This window comes from Medicago truncatula, chromosome 3, assembly GCF_003473485.1.
Source record: "Medicago truncatula cultivar Jemalong A17 chromosome 3, MtrunA17r5.0-ANR, whole genome shotgun sequence".
Lineage (NCBI taxonomy): Eukaryota > Viridiplantae > Streptophyta > Magnoliopsida > Fabales > Fabaceae > Medicago > Medicago truncatula.
This window is the reverse complement of record NC_053044.1, coordinates 47570422-47590097: the sequence shown is the minus strand read 5'-3', so window position 1 is coordinate 47590097 and position 19676 is coordinate 47570422. Positions and strand designations below refer to the sequence as shown.

General features: G+C 28.6%; 1 protein-coding gene and 1 long non-coding RNA gene across 2 annotated transcripts; both read left to right on the top strand.

Moving 5' to 3' along the window:
• Nucleotides 1-1225: 1225 nt before the first annotated feature.
• Nucleotides 1226-5195, top strand: LOC112420253 (uncharacterized). Its single transcript, XR_003010285.2, has 2 exons — nucleotides 1226-1406; nucleotides 2114-5195. It is a non-coding gene; the product is annotated as an uncharacterized lncRNA (long non-coding RNA).
• A 7617-nt stretch (nucleotides 5196-12812) lies between these two features.
• LOC11424005 (gibberellin 20 oxidase 2) lies at nucleotides 12813-15669 on the top strand. Its single transcript, XM_003602593.4, has 3 exons — nucleotides 12813-13485; nucleotides 13836-14157; nucleotides 15147-15669. The coding sequence occupies exons 1-3, from the start codon at nucleotides 12917-12919 to the stop codon at nucleotides 15408-15410; spliced, it is 1155 nt and encodes a 384-aa protein (XP_003602641.2). The 5' UTR covers nucleotides 12813-12916; the 3' UTR covers nucleotides 15411-15669.
• The last annotated feature ends 4007 nt before the right edge of the window (nucleotides 15670-19676 follow it).

Here is a 19676-nt window from a genome sequence, read left to right as displayed (position 1 = left end):
CCTCCGCATCCTGTTGGATTAACTAATCATTGTTTAAGGAGGAGTGCAAGAAATCTACCATTCTGTCATGCATTTTTCGTTTGTTAGAAATCAAAATATTATATTATTTATTTATTTATTTATTTAAGGGAAGTGCTATGCACACTTTTACTTTCACACATTTTTCAACGTTCACCATAAAATAGCTACATTTTTTTTTAGTGTTATACCTTAGTTTACAATTTATATACGCAGAAATATTGTGATTTTTTTCTTATAAAAAATTCTTCTAATCTTGGCCACCTATAAAAAAATTGATTAGCTTCGCCGGCTGTATACAAAGGAGCGAGATCCATATAAATTTCATCAACTAATCTTAAAAAAATAGGCTTAATAGCAGTTTTAACTCTCTAATTTTCTCAAAGTTGCGATTTTGGCCCTCTACGAAAAAAAAACTACAAAATCGCCCCCTAAGCTTTGCAACTGTAACAGTTTTGACCCCAAGGCTAATTTTTGGTAATAAAAATAACACGTGGCACCTTACTTAGGATGCCACGTCAGCTTAGACCGAATCAAAATTGGCCTTGGAGCCAAACTGCCAAAGATACAAAACTTAAGGGGTTAAAACTGCTATTAAACCTTAAAAATAATATGTTTCTTAACTTCTCTTTATTAAAATCTCCATGTTTTACCTTTTGCTTTTCTATTAAAAAAAGAAAACGTTAGTTAGTATCATCACTAACGTGCTTCAATATTGTGCTACCTTCAAACATTCCTATAAAATAAGAGAAATGATATTTGTACAACCTTTTTTAACAATTTTTATACAACTTTCTCTCCCATACTCACATTATATTCTTACTCTCTCTCTTAATTTTTCTCTCTCCATTGTTTTTAACCAATGAGAAGAGAGAAAAATGAGGTTGTCATAAAAGTTGTTAGCAAATAGTTGTTCAAATATCACTAGTCAACGACAAACAACAAGTAGTATTAAATTAACAATCATTTTATTATTATTGACAACAAGAAAAATTATTTTATTATTATTATTATTATTATTATTACTTTTTTTAAAGAAATTATTATTATTATTATTACTATTACTATTATTATAATAGATTATGTTATGAATAATAAGCTTAGTGGATGTCCATCTTTAATCTTCCACCTTCCACCTTCCTATTACCACTATCAGTGAATGTATGTTTAATGGTCCTTAATGACTTTGATCATTCACTTGCTCATTTGTGTCCTATAAATAGGACCTATATTGTAATGTGAATGACACACTTGTGAAGAGAATAATACAAAGTACTTTCATCTTCTTCTTTCTCTTCTTATTTGATCTTATGCTTTTAATTTATTTCTTAACATGTTATCAACACGAAGCTCGATCAATAGAGACAGGAGCATCTGATGCTTTGCAGGTAATTTACTTCACTTTATACATATCAGCTTTTAAGAACCTCTTATGTGATGTCCATATTAAATTCAACTCTCGGCGAGTTGCAGTTTTTGATTTTTTTTTTTAAATTATTAATATTAAAAATGGTGTTGCAGGGAATCGAACCACTTTACTATAGTTTTGAAGTTGTTAAAGCTTTACTTTGTTAATATATATAGTTGCAACTATATATATATAGTAGCAACTATATATATTAACAAAGTAAAGCCTTTAACAACTTTGTTATATTAACTCTATAACTTGTGAATGTTTCAGATCATTTCTATAGATGTTGATATTTAATAAGGTCAATGTTGCATGATGTTATGATATGATTATAACAAGCACTTAAGCACACCAATAGCTAGTTATTGTCCTTGGGTTTGGGTTCAATTTCTTTGGTACCTGCTTGATGTCGCAACTGAATTTCAACCGGTATTCTTTACCTTAACATGAGCCGGCAATTTATTTGGTAATACTGAGTTTTTGAATTCGTAATCTCTACAAAATTTTGCCAAACTCGATATATTGATTAATACTTATTGTGTGCATCTCTATCACAATTATATATTTTATCACAATTCCTTATTTAGTCTTGAATCATATGTGAAATTATTTTTCAAGTATAACTTGATTGTATTTGTTTAACCAGTTTTTTTGTATAGTTAACTTGTATTTATTCTTGTTCAGTTATAATATATTTCTTTGAAGGATTGCATATCGAAAGAATTGTTCTTCGTTATTATGAAGATCATGTGTAATATAATTCCTGAAGAATTAAATATATATGAAGAACAAATGATTTGTTCCTGAAGGATTGCAAACAATCAAATATTTATCATTGTTTATAAAAGTTTTGAGATATATATAGTTCTTGAAGAACTAAAATTTAATATTAAAGCATCCCTAAAGGATTGCTCAAAGAATGATTTTTTTTCCCTTATGAAGATTTGAGATATAGTTCTACAAGAACTAATAACTTAATATCAAGCATTCGTGAAGGATTGCATAATAAAACTATTGTGATTTCCTTTGTCATTGTTGATAGAGGTTTGTGTTTGAGTTCCTGAAGAACAAAACATTTAAAACTTGATCTTTATAAGATCTATTTGATCTATATAAATAAAAGAGAGAAAATATGAGAGAATATGTATATTTCTATGTCATTTGAAATGCTCCTGAAGTAGCAAAATAAATGAGTATCTTCAAGAATATTTTTGAAAGATTAGTCACATTTGTATTTGAACAAAGAGTGACTCTTGATCAAAATGGTGAAAGGTCACATTGAACGTCATTCCCAGAAGTGAATAGTTCATACTATTAGTTTCATATAACCAATGTTGTGGCTATGGAAATTAGTGTTTGATCAATGATTTTCTTGATACGATCATATTTCTATTATATGGATTGAAACGTGCAATATTGTTTCCTTATTCTACTATCAAAGTTTGGTTATGGTTTTCTTCTTTCTTATTGCATAAGACTTCTAGAAGGCCTGAATTACAAGGTAAGCAATCACAAACTCTTTTCTACATAACTCTTAAAAACATCTTCAATGAATTGACGTTCTCTTATTTACTTATAATTCCTTCAAGATTATTATATGTTAGATATGTATATTTTCTTACGAAATAAATTTATTCGATTTTGATCTTACATATAATATAAAATTTGGAGATGTCAAACTTGAAAATATGTCTTACTGACAAATATGTGATGTCTAAATTACTAATGCGTATGATTTATAAAGTTTTATTTGTTGGAAAAATTGTGTTTAATTCTTTTTACATTTGATCTATCTATGATAATGCAAAAAATGATCCAAGACTTTAGAATATTTATTATACAATTTCATTTCAACATAATTATTTTGTTGTTCGTTAGTTTCAAATTGATTAAAATAAATTAATCATATATTATTGTAAACCAGATGTTTACAAATCATGTTTCAAAATGTCTACTCTTGAGTGTATTAAACAATCCCTGAAGGATTGCTTAAATAATGATTCATTTTGATCATATATATTTCCCGAAGAACTACAAGATCAATGAAGGCTCTTAAAGAGCTGTAATATTGTTACATGAAGGAACAAAGTTACACATTGAGATTGAATTATATTAATCTAAGTCTCATAAAAATTCATTGAGTTTTAAAATAGCCATCTAAATGGATATCATACTAAAAAAAATGGAGATATTAAATATCTCTATATCTGAAGAAAATAAGTGTAGTGGAAAAGTTATTTTTATCTTTGATTTGACAGCGCTTATATATTATCCCGGATCTATTATGATGCAAAAACTAGATAATAAAAAAAATGGAGATTATTATGTCAACAAATTTGACCAAGAGTTTATTTTCTAAACTTTTCAGAAATCATTTGATAAATATCATTTGTCAATTGATATTGAACAACTAGTAGCATATGCTCATAAAAATGGACTTGAAGATCCATTATTTAGACGTCTAATGTTAATTGTATAATTGATACTTATCATATCATGTCTTATAAACTCTAGTTTGGTTATGAGACCATGTCTTATAAACTCTATTTTGAAAATCAATAATCTTGTTGAGATATTGATCTGCATCAAGCCAACAAATTACTATATATAAGTCCCCCCTTAATCTATCATTGGTTTCAGGTTAACAACCTAATATTTCTCATCCAAGTGAAATTTGGATGTGTTGTGTATATCACAATTGCTCCAATATAATGCACTAAGATAAATATTGAAAGAATATTGGAAAAATATATTTGATATGAATCTCCATCTATCATTAATTGTGCTGATTCAACTTATTTACAGTCCAGTAGGCTGATTATCAATTGATGGATTATTTTTTCCAAGGGGATATAATAAGCAGCTGAGAATGTGAACTTGAAGTTCAAATAAATTATTTGAAAGGAAATATTATTGTCTCATCTTGATCCTCACGATATAACTCATTTGCAAAGTTAAATAAATCGAATATCAGCTGTTAATGCTCCAAATGAAATAGATGTCCTTGTCGGATAATCTAATATGCAAATGAGTCTCAATCGTGCATGAAGCATGATAGATCAATTGGTTCCAAATATAAAAATCCTTGAATAAGAAAAGAAGCTTAAAGGAAAGATAACCCAAACAAGGATATAGAAACTCTAAAAGAGTTTTCTGACATAATTTATTTTTCAGTTCCAAATAAACTAATCAGGTACCTGAAACTTATCAAATATTATGTCATGAATGAAAATCTCAATGGAATGAGATGGAATCGAAATAAAGTCAACGTCGACGTGTTTTTAAAAATAATATAGCGCTATATGTGACAAGTGATAATGAGGATCATGAATTCAAGTCTATTAAAGATAAAATATCTGCAGATGGAAAGAGACAATTTCAGTAAAATCAAACTCGCTTTGTAAAGCTGAATCTTTTGGACCTGTAGTCCGCATCGAAGATGTGAAGTTAATTAGACATGTATGATTTTTCACGTGAAAAGAGAATTAAAATGGTAAAATAAATATATATAGAGTTTGATATGTTCACCTGAAGTGAATAGAAATATCTACCATTTATTTTTAAGAGACATATATTCTTTAAAGATAAATTTACCTGAAGTGAATTCAAGAACTTTTTCATACTTGATTAAGTTCATAGAACATGAAAGGCTCAAATTATATGAAAGATGTGTTACAATTTATTTATATGACTCACTTGATAGTGATATATGAAACCTCCTGAAGAATTTCATTTGCATAATACAAACCATCAAAATTATTGAAAAGATGTCATCTTTTTGCTTATTATATATATATATATATATATATATATATATATATATATATATATATATATATATATATATATCGTGGAATTTTAATTTTGTCAATACAGATATTGCAACAAAGTCAAACATACAATTTGTACCTTAGAGAAAGAACAATATCACTCAATCGTTTGAAAATGCTAACACCATAACAAGGAACTGGAGAATGCTCTTTATTAAAGATTATGATTTTATACATACAAGAAACTTGTGATTTTATAATTTTATAAGGAGACTCTTTCCACAACTCTATATGAAGACAATATCTCAAGAACTGCTAATTTGGAGAAAAGTATGAAGATATATCATATCTTTCTGAGAGAGTCACCACCATGTAAAGATTTTGAGTAACTAATGTGAAGGATTATTTAAACTTCTTTGTTGTCTTTATGAAGGGGGACAACAATATGTTCTGCACTCCTTTTCCCTTAAACATGGTTTTATCCCACCGGGTTTTTCTGATAAGGTTTTTAATGAGGCAGATTATGACACAAAAGGATGTTGTACTCTTTTTCCTTCACTAGATTTTTTTTCCCATTGGATTTTTCTATAGTAAGGTTTTAATGAGGCATATCCTGATGGACATCCAAGGGGGAGTGTTATGAATAATAAGCTTAGTGGATGTCCATCCTTAATCTTCCACCTTCCTATAACCAATATTAGTGAATGTATGCTTAATGGTCCTTAATGACTTTGATCATTCACCTGCTCATTTGTGTCCTATAAATAGGACCTGTATTGTAATGTGAATGGATTTCAATAATTAAAGTAGATATGCTAAATATAAATATGAAAGCAGATTGGCTACAGAGATATATAAAAATTAAATGTAGATCCGAATATTAGTAATAAATAAAATTAAATGAGAGGGGAGAACGAGGGCATAATTATTACCGACACTTATTTCTTTTTATTTTCTTACAAGACTTATATACTTTTTTATGTCAATCTTCCGTATCATAATTATTATATAGATTTTGCTAACAAGTGTTCTGAAGGCACTTGTTAAAGAATTAAAAGTAGTGATTTTATATTGAAAATGTCAACCCTTTTATTTAGAAAGTTAAATTCAACATTTTTCAACAAATTATTTTTTTCCGTAAAAAATAAAATCAAATTATTTTTATTTATTCTTTAAAAAAATAAATTATTTTTATTTATGTTCTCTTATTTTTTTCAATCCGTAAAAAAATACATGTTCTTCTTTCAAAAAAAATTATTACATATACTTTTATTTTTATTTTTTTTCCTTTTAAAAGGATGACGTGCATAACAAAACTCCTTTTGGAGAACATCAAACACTTTCTTTTTCATGGCATAAAGCAAAATTTGCAAGTTTTAATTTTAAGTTTCATGATTAGTGCTAGAACCTGTTCTTATGTTTAGGTATAGTCTAATCATTGTTCATTTTTGTTGAAATATCCCTGTAAATATTTACTATCTCTTTTGAGTTTTGACACATCTTATGCTAGAAGGATAGTCAGTTATTTTAATATTATCCCATTTTAAATTCTTAAAAAAGAAAATCTATTTATTAATATATTAAAAGGACAACATTTAAAATGAGGGTAAAATGTCATTTAAAAAGTAAACACACTTTAAAAGTTGTAGCTTTTTTTTTTTATATACAAGATAAAAAAAAAAACTCTTATAATAAGGATCATCGAGAGTACCATATTCCGATAATTGTCTTTTCTTATAAATTATATTTGTCCTTTTTTTTTTACGATTGGCTACTTTTTTTTCACATGAACTAAAAGTTGCTTTTAGTTTTTCAAATAAACTAATTTATTGGGGTTGATATGGTAGTAGTATTGACTTGAGATTTGAGAGTGTATTCTCCCTCAAAATCTTAAGTTTGATTATCTCTGATATCAATTTGAATTAATTAATTTAACTTTTTAAAAAAAGTTTTTCAAAAGAAACTAATAACTTTGTCTTTTCTCTTTGAATTCGAAAATAAAGTACCTATTTTAGTCACAAAAGTTTTCGTTTTTTTTAGTCAATAATATATGAAACTATAGAATCAAAACTACGGATTTAGAAATACATTCACTGTCAGATTCAATGATCGACTAACAGAAGTTAATTAAAGTCAAAGCGAAATCCTAGAAGGATTGAACTAACATAAAAGAGTTGAACATGAGAAGACACCCCTAAGATTAACATGAAAATATTGATGATGAATTTTATCATGAAAGATGACAACCCCACAACTTGATAGCCTAGTCATCAAAATCAAATACTACATTAAAAACAATGCCACGTTTAACAAAGAGCAAGCAATCAAAGAATGAAACGTGGTCCCGTTCACGTGCCCAGCATCGTGTTATCTTAATTGTGGGGTTTAAGAGGATAATCAAATCCTATCCAATCTTCATCAGCAGCAATATTTGACACTTTGAATAGATGTAAATGTTGTACTTTAGCGAAACAATGTTTCAGTCTCAGTTTGTTCGTGTTTGACGAGGATTGTACATGTTACTGTTACCATGTGTGTACCCATTGGAATTTTATTTTCCTGGGGCCAAAATTACATATGATTAAGACTTCAAACATTTTAAAGAAGTTTTGAAACTTTATATGGTAAAATTACCAAAATTTCATATATACTCCTAAGTTCCTTTTTTAGCAACTTCAAAATGTGCTTGCTAAGTAACTTCAAAGTGATATAGTACACACTGATTAAGTAAAAGAAAGTAGTAATGTATTACAAAATTTAATTAGAATTTTTGTTAATATTAACATTTTGATTACCATCTTAAAAAAAAATTGATAAGCATGACATCGATACAAAATTTTCATTAGAAAAACTAAGTTCTACATCTATTAAAGATAGATTCTTAAAAAAGTATATAATGAACGATACATCTCATCTAACAAACTGATTTTGTAATAATGAATTAAACTCAATATAACCTCAAATATGATATTAAAACATGTCATTTCGGATCATGATAGAAATTAATGTTTACTATCCTCGTACAACAGTAAGAATTCCAGTTTTTATCAAAAGATAAAATATCGAATCCACTCGGACCACACTTATCTTGATTTTTACTCGTAACGACAAATATTGTGAACAATGTTTTATAAAAGTGTTTTAGTGACGTGAATCAAAATAGATAAAGTTGTAATGAGATTGAATTTCAATAATTATTACTCTTAATTGATTGCATACTTTTTATGCCCTAGATATAACTCCTCATATTCCTCAACGTACGTCTCTTACTAAGGTTAACGAAACGAGATCCATCAAACCAACTGACTTCTGATGCATATGTGACAAAATAACTGATTGTTCAAATGACATAAGCTCAAATAGTTATACATGAATATAAACATACCCATTATCTCTATCATGATGACACCAATACATAACTTAAACCACATTCTTTAGATAGTCAGACTGACTAGGCTCAAACTAAATCAAAAGACCAATTGTGGAATACCACATCATCGACAAAGCATTAAAAACAAGTTTAAACTAAATATTATATTGAATGTATAAATCATATACAACCAACCAGTTAGTAGTACTGCATAGATTCCTAACTATTTACTTCCAATAATCCCAACACAAAAGAGAGTTTAGTTACTCATGCTATGAATAACTAACATAAGAGAGTTGATAGATGTTTGTGAAGCGTCAACAAGCTTGATTTCAAGCTTCCTAGCCCTCCAATGGTGACTTCTGCTATCTGCCCTTCGTCTCTCTATTTTGGTTCGGTTTAACAATGATTAACTCTACTGAAATGACCTACACTTTTATCTGTAGAGGTTGTGAAGTGTTAGTTCGCTAGGCAGGATCGAGGTTTTTTCTTTGGAGGGAAAAATTAGCTGTCTTTAAATATTTTCTCGAACCGTTGTAGTTCGCTTCACAGACCAAATGTCGCCAAGCAAACCACCTTTGACTTTTCTTTCTAGAAATCTATTTTTGCACGCTTTCACCTCGCTCAGCTCGTCTAACGAGTCATGATTTTCACTAGATGTCTTTGTGATGTTGTGGCTTGGCATCTAGCATGTGTACTTGCCTTCTTTTGCTCAAAACCTATAAAAAAAAAAGTATGGGAAATTGACGTAATAGCTTTTAGGCGTAGTTTACAAATATAAACGATATTTATATATTCGCGGTTCTTATACTAAATTTCTTACAAAACAATTTGATAAGTGCTATGGGAAATAACAGTAATTTGACCCTTATCACATCACCAACAATTTATACCCATGCATCAAACCAAATAATGTTGGATGTGATAAGGTGTATCATAAAAAAAACAAGTGAGACACTTAAAGATGAATTCTCATATTTCAACCAAATTTTTTAATACATAAGATATAAATATTGAACTCATAACCAATTACTTAAAGAGCTCAAATACCTTACTATTTGAATATATCTTATTATTTGTTACTTTGTGTTAACATCATTCATAATTTTCTTGACAAATATTATACTTCCTCTGGTCCTTATTATAAGAAACAATTGACTTTTTAGATTCATTATATAATTAATGTATATTGTTATAAATATAGACTAGATACATCATTTACACAATGAATCTAAAAAGTCAAATATTTCCTATAATAAAAACCGGAGGTAATAATTTCTTTTGTGTTATTTTATGTTTTTTTTAAAAGGCTAAGAAAAATATATAAATAAACCAAACAAAACACCTCTAGCACAAGGTATATAAGAGAAGTTCAGCCATCCAAAAAGTTCACATTACAAAATAAAGCTACTCAAAGTAGCCACAAGACATAAATTAATAAATTATCTTTAAACACAACAGATGATTTAACCTCCACGTTAGATAATTTAACTCAAATAAAAGATAATAAGATTTCAACCACCAAAACGTCTGAACTTTAACCTTTTCAATTAAAGATTGAAGAAGAGTTGATTTATTTTCCTTGCATAATATTTTTTTTTTAATTGTATGATATTGCATAATGTTTTTTTTACTCGATATATTAGTTCTTAAATGCTTAATTTATAATATTAAAGAATTTATTTATCAAGTAAAATCTAAAACAAGCATGAAGACATTTGTAATCTTGTTTTAAATTGGGTTAGTCTCCATATATACTTCAACTTTTTGTTTTAATCTCATTAAAAAATTTCTTCGACTTATAGTCCTTCAAAAGTTTTTCGTCCACACTTTTAGTTCATGCTTTTATGTCAGGTCATGTGCACTCTTTAAATTTTTTAATGAGTTAAACATGTTAAGAATATTATAAACATCTCTCCCAAAAAAAATATAGTATTTTTTAAACCAAACATTAAATATGAATTTTTAAGCGTCATAGACATACAAATTTATATTTAATTCATGGTTTGTTAAAAAATCTAATTTTATAGAGATATTTGTATAATATTATAAACCCATTCAATATCTTGAATGATACACGGATTCAATAAAAAAAAATCTTGAATGATACACATAAGTTAACTAAAAAACATGGACCAAAAGTGGAGGTTGAAAACTTTTGAAAATTAAAAATCGAAGAAATTTTTTAGAAAAACTAAAATAAAAAGTTGTAGTATTTATAAGGATAAAAACATATTTAATCCAATTATAAAATCACTTAAATATCTTAGCTAACAATGGAGAGTTCAAGTATGATAATTATAAACCGTGCGTTTGATTTGCTAAAAAATGAAGGACTGGACAGAACAACTCTAGTTGTCCAGTGTTTGATTTGTAAAACCGTTTCAGGTACAGGACAAACTGGAGGCAAGGGACAGGACAAAAACTCATATTTTTGTCCCTCATCAAACCACTGCACAACTTTTTGTCCCACGTACAAGTTGTCTAAAATACAAAAATAGCATTTTGTCCCTCAAAAATCGTATAAAACAAAAAATTACTCAATGCCATAAAAAATTTGTCCTGTGCTGTTCTGACTTGTGTTGTACTGTTCTATCCAGTACTTGCTGTTTTGCAAACCAAACACATATATATGATGATATTAAATTAATGGCTTAATTGATCCTCCGGTCCCTTAACTTAATTCTTTTATTTAAATTGGTCACATATCTTTTAAAAGTCTCAAGTTGGTCCTTTATATGTGTTTCCGTCGGTTAATTTAGTCCTATTTCGTCAATTTTAATCTCCTAAAAAAGGAGACCGTTGGATAAAGGAGGTCTGGGAGATTTAAACATGTATCACCAACACTTAATTTATTCCACTTTCCTTCATCTTATTCCCTCATCTTCATCTTCATACAACATTGAACAATCTTCATCATCTTCATAAAAAAAAAAAAAACATTTCTTTTAATCAAATTTTCTAATAATAAATTTTTTCAAATTTTCATACTTGTTCTCCGCAAAGGGTTGAGTAATCTGTAGATCTTATCAAGATAAAGGTTTTCATACTTTTTTCTTCATCTTCCTCTTCATTAACTTCATAAATATTGAGTAATTAAACCAAAAATAAATCCAGCAAATCTGAATTACCCACAAAATCAAAATTACCCATAAATATTAATATTCTTCCTTCCTCTTCCTATTCTTATGTTCTCTTCTCCTAAATTAGAATTACCCACAATAACACCATCACCAGATTCGCATCACCAGAATCTCAACACCAACACCATCTCAACAGAATCGCTAGAACATGCATGTGTTCTTGAACCTGCACCAAAATCAAATCTCCATCTCACGGTCCTTTGGAATCATATTACAATGGGAAAGCAATCAATTGCAAGTATGAGATTTTTTATGCTGAATGGGTTTTTGAGAAATGGGTTTTGAGATTCATTTAATCAAGCATTGAGTTTTAAGATTCTCTTTTCCTTTCATTGAATCTATCGTTGTAGAGAGATTTACTGTTGATGATGAGTTTTGAAGTGATGACGGGTTTCAAATTTCAAATGGGTTTTAAGAAATGGATTTTATTTTGTAAATGAAGAGGTGAGGAGTTAAGATGATGAGTTTTGTTTTGTTTTCTGGGTTATTTGTTGTTGATTTTCTGGGTTTATATTAATATGTTGATGATGTTAATTCTAGATTTAAGGGTTTGATTATGTAATATTTATTGAAATTAAATGGTTTAATTTTTTAAAGAAAAAAAATGGGTTTTTCTAATGAAGATTGATGAAGCTTTTATGAAGATGAAGATGAGGGAAGAAGATGAAGAAAAGTGGAATAAATTAGGTATTGGTGATACATGATTAGATCTCACAAACCTCCTTTATCCAACGGTCTCCTTTTTTAGGAGATTAAAATTAACGAAATAGGACTAAATTAACCGACGGAAACACATATAAAGGACCAATTTGAGACTTTTAAAAGATATGAGACCAATTTAAAAAAAGAATTAAGTTAAGGGACCGGAGGATCAATTAAGCCTAAATTAATTACTTGATATACTGAAGAAAAAAAACTTGATGTGAAATTTGAACTAAATATGTTTGACTTTTTAATTATTATTTTTTATATTTCATTTCAGAATATATATATATATATATATATATTAATCATTTGTTGATCTTTGAGCACTCAAAGAGACAAGTATAATTAATTTTTGAGAGAATGCTACTCACACACTTAATATATATATTTTTTATTTTGAACTTTTAATTATTTTAAGTTATATAATTAATAGATATGTTTCTAAGTTTTTTCCTCCCCTGCTAGCTATATATAGAACTACCTTCGATTCTTTTGGTACATGCAAATGGCTCTCCTAATGAACTCAAGTACTTCAACTCATGTACTTTACCCTGCATTAAAAACAGAGGAACCCAAAACAGAAAACATGGTTTCTATTTTTGATTCAAATTTGCTTCAAAATCAAGTGAACATGCCAAAAGAGTTCATTTGGCCATCTATGGATTTAGTTAACACAGCCCAAGAGGAGCTAAAAGAACCTCTCATAGACTTAAGTGTCATGAAAAGTGGTGATGAAGAAGCTATTGCAAGTGCTGCTGAGCTTGTGAGGAAAGCATGTTTGAAACATGGTTTCTTCCAAGTGATTAATCATGGTGTGGACCAAGAACTCATCAATGATGCATATTGTGAAGTTGACCCCATTTTCAACCTACCTATCAACAAGAAGCTAAGTGCTAAGAGGGTGCATGGTGGTGTCTCTGGCTACTCAGGTGCTCATGCAGATAGATATTCTTCCAAGTTACCATGGAAAGAGACATTTTCTTTTGTATACAATCACCAAAATGATTCCAATTCTCAGATTGTTAACTACTTCAAGTCTGTCTTAGGAGAAGACTTTCAACAGACAGGGTAAGGTCGATATTAATTGAATTAATTGATTTCGATATGGTCCACTTTTGTCACATTATTTTGTCACCAATAATTATACATGGACACCTAAATTTCATATTCAACATCTTATTTTATAATAATAATAATAATAATAATAATAAACATATATATCGTTAATGAATGCATATGGAATTGTGGCGACAACAATCCTATTCAAATCCCACTTTACCCTGTTGGGACCTAGCCAACAATTCAAGTACATATTGGCTGATATGCTGCTTATCAAAAATTATTTTTTGGCTGATATGCCTCAATTATTGAATGACAAATGCACTATAATTTACTCCACTTGCAACTTATATGGATAGATGGGTGTATCAAAAGTACTGTGAAGCAATGAAAGAATTATCTTTAGTGATTATGGAGCTCTTGGCCATTAGTTTGGGGATAGATCGTTTGCATTATCGAAGATTTTTTGAAGATGGTGACTCAATAATGAGATGTAACTATTATCCACCTTGTAAAAGTTCTAATCTCACACTTGGTACTGGCCCTCACTCAGACCCAACATCACTAACCATTCTTCATCAAGATCAAGTTGGAGGTCTTGAAGTTTTTGCAGATAATAAATGGGTGGCTGTTCGCCCTAGACCTGAAGCCCTAGTCATTAACATAGGTGACACTTTCATGGTATGTAAACTACTCTTTTCTTCTTCTTTTTCTTGATATGCAATAATATCATGCGTTTTTTTTTTTTTTTTTTTTTTTTTTAAGAATAAGTTTACATTTGATCAACAACACCGAAAAAATATTGTAACAAGGTTTCTAGTGCAAATTAGATATCATATTATCAAATATAATTTTATATTATTAATGAAAATGACATGTCATAAAAAAATAAGTCTCGATCGATTATGGAAAAAATCTAAGATTTGTTAAATTAGGAAACTAAAATGTATTTAAGTCTATTTAAAATTAGCCTAATAAATTGATATGGTGATTTCTCTCTATATAAGCAAAAGATACTTTGTCAAAATAAAAATAAAAATTAAAGATACTTAAAATAAAAATTAAATTAAATATTTAAAATATGTGCATAAATAAAATAAAATAAAATAATGCAACTTAATTCATTTAAGCATGTGCATATCACTTTTACACAAGTAACTTTAATAAGTTTTACTAATAAAACTCCAAAAATAAGTTTTACTAATATTAGCCACAAAGAAAGTCAATAGTATTATTTAGCCACAAAAAGTCAATAGTAGTAGCCACAAAAAAAGTGAATAGTGATCCACTAATCCTAAATAACCTTTTAATTACTTGATTACAGAAAAAAAATCACCAGTAGTAGACAACTATACTCTCTTTACAATTAGTGTTTATTGTGATATCATTTTATTATATTAATTAATGTCTAATCTAAAATATCTTTATAAAAATCAATAGAAACATTTTGTAGCCATAATTACTTGAGTTTATATTAGTTTTTATATTAGTTTTGAGTCGTGATATTTGAGACAATTTTTGTGATAATTTTTTTTTATTGTTTAAAAACAATAGAGAGAGAGGAAGAGTGAGAATAAGAAAATAATGTGATTATGAGAGTATTGTAAAAAAATTATCAAAAAATAGTTGTACAAATAACATTTCTCATTAGTTTTCTTGTATATTTTCAGGCGTTATCAAATGGAAGATACAAGAGTTGCCTCCACAGGGCATTAGTGAACAGATACAGAGAAAGAAGGTCACTGGTTTTCTTTGTGTGTCCAAGAGAAGACAAAGTGGTGAGACCCCCAGAAAATTTGTTAAGCAAAAATGAGGCAAGAAAGTACCCTGATTTTACATGGTCAAGTTTGTTTGAATTTACACAAAAACACTACAGAGCTGATGTTGCTACGCTCCAAAGCTTCTTTCAGTGGCATTCCTCTTGCAACTTATAATTAATCATATGATATGATGATTTCTATTTGTTAATGTTGCCATTACTATTTTTTACTTCACTTTAGGCGTTATTTCCTTCCACATGTTCGGTTGAGTTGTGCCCCGCATATTATTCATTGGCTACAGTTATCCTGTGTATATTTGATAGCCATGTTCTGTTATATATGCCCCTGTTTGGAGTACCCTGTACAATGTTTGTGCAAGACTATAGCTTGCACCTCAAATTTGAACGTGATGTACAAATGTTTGTGATTTAAATTCAATTTTCTCTCTAAACATGTTGAAATTTGAGTCTGACTATTTCTTAGAAAATTGACTTTTAAGATGCTGAACAGTGGCAGAGCCATGCAGAAGGTTGTGTGGTAATTTAATTTAATTTTTTTCTTCTTCTAGATGCGAAGTAACTAATAATTGTCTCTATATCATGTTCTATTATATCATGCGAAGTCGCTAATAATTGTCTCTATATCATGTTCTATTATATCTTTATCAATATACAAAATGGTTAGACTATTCAACTTTTCTGTGACATTGACGATCTCAAGTAGTTTTTCAATAATTTTAACTTCGAAAAACTTCTTTTGCAAATGTCATAGTCATCGACATAGATAAATACTGTTTTTTTGTCTAATGAACCCTTAATATTTTTTGTTAGGGGCCCAAATTTCATATTTATTTTTTGGGGCCTATGATGGTCGCCCTACTCGCCCTGCCTCAGATACTACTTTCCTCAGTGCCCAAGATCGCTAGTTAAGAAAACAAAAAAAATATCAATTTTGCATTGAAAATAACATTTTTTTACACTTTTAAGTACTTGATTACACAAATTATAAGAAATTCTTACTATAATTGTTTCCTTAACTATTTCCTAGTTAGCATGACCCTGAAAAATGCTACCTAGTTTCCTTTTTCAAATCTTAATTGTGTTATTTTTATTTTATTTCTAGCAGTAAGCAACGGAAAAAAAAAAATCAAAAGAAAAACAAGTTCAAATCAATCATCAACTCCTAAACGTGAAACGTTTGATGAATGTGGAAGTATAAAATTGGGTTTACTTTTGGAAAAAAATTAGAATTGGATTTAGAAAAGCTTCCTAGTAATCATGAATTGAGGCCAATAATTTCAAATTATCATCCAAGTGATAGAGAAGAAATTAGAAGAATGCTATTTTCAAAAAGGCCCTTATCAGCCAAAAGAGATTGATTTTCCACTTACAAGATTTGGAGATGTCTCTCATAAGCTTAATTTGGATTGCTTTATGCCCACGTAAGTTTAATTCGCATGGGAGATCAATGGTTAATTGTTGTTTAGTTACTTATATAGAGAGTGATATTTTTATTGAGATCGAAAATGAAAAAATTATTCAATATTTCTAAAAAATGACAAATCATATAAAACAATTGTGATGTATATTTTACTTTCAAGAATGAAATGAATATTTTTTCAATGCTATAAATTATATATGTGGTGTTTTCACTATTCAGAATTCTTGGTTCCGCTATCGATGATGAATACTCTTATATAAAATTCTATCTTTTCAATATGTGACTTAGTACTTAGTACTTTTTCGGTAGTCTTCATAGAGCATCAACAATGCAGAAATCCATTTTTTAAGTACTTAAATGGGTCACACGTGTACACATAATTCATTTATAATTTTTTAATAGTATTACCTAACAAACATCTAATCCCTTCAATCTATCACTTCGCACAAATTTCTTAAACGAGATTCTTTAATCATCTATCAATAATTTCATATCATTACATTTCATTTTTAATGATAAATATGTGTGAGACATTCAAAATATATGAGATGCATATTTGAAATCTTCAAATTTATCAAATACTCAAACTTTTTCCCCATAGTGATGATACATAATACAGACCAAGTTTTATAGGATTGTGAATGATCTTATAACTTATGTTTTTTCTTTCTAATATATTTCAGTGGAGTTATCGTTGTAGTCGTCTTAGTTGATGGTGTCAACTTTGTTTGAATTATAAAAAAATGCAAGTTAATCGAGAACCTCATTTTTCCTTTTTAAAGCTCTGTATCTCAGTTGGATGTAAAAAAAAAAAAAAAAAAAAAAACGAAGCCAAGTTTCAGAAATGTTAATAATCTAATAAACTTGAATCGGAGACCATATTTTTGTCACATTAACTTAATTAGATAGTTGAACTTGCCATCTTGAATTTGGGGACAAAATGAGGAATCATTCATCTCAATTCCGAATGGTCATAGTCATACAACCTTGCTTTTTGTTATCTTGTAGTAAATGGAGGCCTGTCAGTGTTGCCCATGTGTGCATGTCTTATGCACTAGGTCCGGACGCAATGAAAGTTGTGACAGAAAATTGTATCGATTAAGGATGTAATGTGTTCGATTTGATTCAGTTTTGTTTTTGATAGAAAATAAATTCAAACTAATAAAAATTAGCCAACGTGGTTTAAAAAGTTTTTCGCAAAAGATTTGAACTAAATTAAACCGATGAAGAATGTGTCAGTATCATTTGCTTCAATTAGATTTGACTTATTTACAAGACTGTGAGTTTAACTATCATTAATTCTTTATTAATATATGAACTCTTTATTAATTCTCATTAAATTTTATCATTTATTTCAATCCTCATGAGCCTCTATAACTCAATTCACCTAGACTTTATTCTATAAAAAATATATTAAAAAAAACCATTTATTTTTCAACTACTTTAGACCATCTACAATAGGGTCCTTCCCCTATTTAGCATCATTTTAAATAGACACCCATTGTGACATCAATGAATATGGTGTTTATAAGGATGTGTGCTTTTATAGGCACCCTCTCTCTCCTATTATTCATGGGTCCCACATATTTAATTAATTATATTTTTTTCTCTATATTCAATAATTGTATTATTTTGATATTAAAAAATAAATTATATAATAGTTGAATTTGAATTTGCTTGTAGCATATATCCTTTGGAAATTTTACACAATTAGCAATTGACAATTCTTGTATTTAATTACTTTATTTTTTCCTTTTTTTATAATTAAATTACTTCAATATTTTAAAATTATATAATTATGAATTAGTATATAATTTTTTTTAAGAGGCTAAAATGAAATATATTAACACAACAAAGACCTTCCTAGCACAAGGTGTGACAAGGAATAAAAACCTCAAAGTCGATCCAAAGTCCAGAACCACAAAACAATAATATATAAATTATTATTAAAATTTAATGATATAGAGTTATTATCGTGACCCTATTAATAATTATTTTGAGGTACTGGGTTGAAGAGATTGAGTGTTTATTAAGTATTAATTATAAAATACATGACATGTACAGTCAGGACCCATTTAAGCACCCCGCCCAAACGGGGTGCTGCATTGTGGATGGTCTAAATACTATTAAAATAAGTAAAATAATATAAATTGAAGAACAAAATATAAAAAAATATCCTTATCAAAATTATAAAGTAAAGAGTGATGTAGAAACAAAGATCCAAAACATAACAGATAACCTTTGTATTCACAATGGATGTAACGAACAAAACAAAATACAGCTATATTTCTGTTTTCTATAACACGTACATTCCCCACGAGGAGGTGGTGGTGTGTGCCTATGTCTGTCTACCTTCACCAGCATTGGGACAACGGACAAGGCTGTGAACTGTCAAAGTAGGTCAGCTTACAAAGTTGGAGAAGATGCAAACACAAGATTCTATAGAACAAGTGGGATGGATAATGAATATAATGGGATTTTGTGAAGTAAAGTGGATAAAATTAATTAAATGGATGGTGATGATAAAACGTAGTATTATTAACACGCAGAACATGTATGGTAAGATGACGCAATATAGAGGAGTATGAAGACACACATAATTAGAAGAAACAAACAATTGATGTATACACGACTGAGAGAGGGTTGTTTAAAATTGACAGTTCAATTCCCCAACTATGTTGATTTTAGTAGGCTAAATACGTACTCGTTTTAAATGGGATTTTGCAAATGAACGATGAGATTGAACCTTTGGATTAGTCAGTAATTAAGTGATATCAATTTTATTTTTTTAACAAAAAAAAAAAACTAAAAGCATTTCAAATGGTTATTTTTAAAGAAAACATTTTAAATTTCATACTCTACTATTAAGTGGTCTCCATAGGGTTACATCATACTTCTATTCCAATGATACATAAAAATAGGTCAAATATTTCATGTTGTCCTTAAAGTTAGATATATGTAACGAGTTTGTCCTTTAAGTTTTTCTTCTTCTACAAATTG

What these genes read in the sequence shown, in the direction of transcription:
- LOC11424005 (XM_003602593.4), top strand. Translation starts at nt 12,917, where the DNA reads ATGCAAATGGCTCTCCTAATGAACTCAAGTACTTCAACTCATGTACTT. An exon ending in GAAGACTTTCAACAGACAGG is followed by an intron (nt 13,486 to 13,835) that starts GTAAGGTCGATA and finishes TTATATGGATAG; the next exon opens with ATGGGTGTATCAAAAGTACT. An exon ending in ACATAGGTGACACTTTCATG is followed by an intron (nt 14,158 to 15,146) that starts GTATGTAAACTA and finishes GTATATTTTCAG; the next exon opens with GCGTTATCAAATGGAAGATA.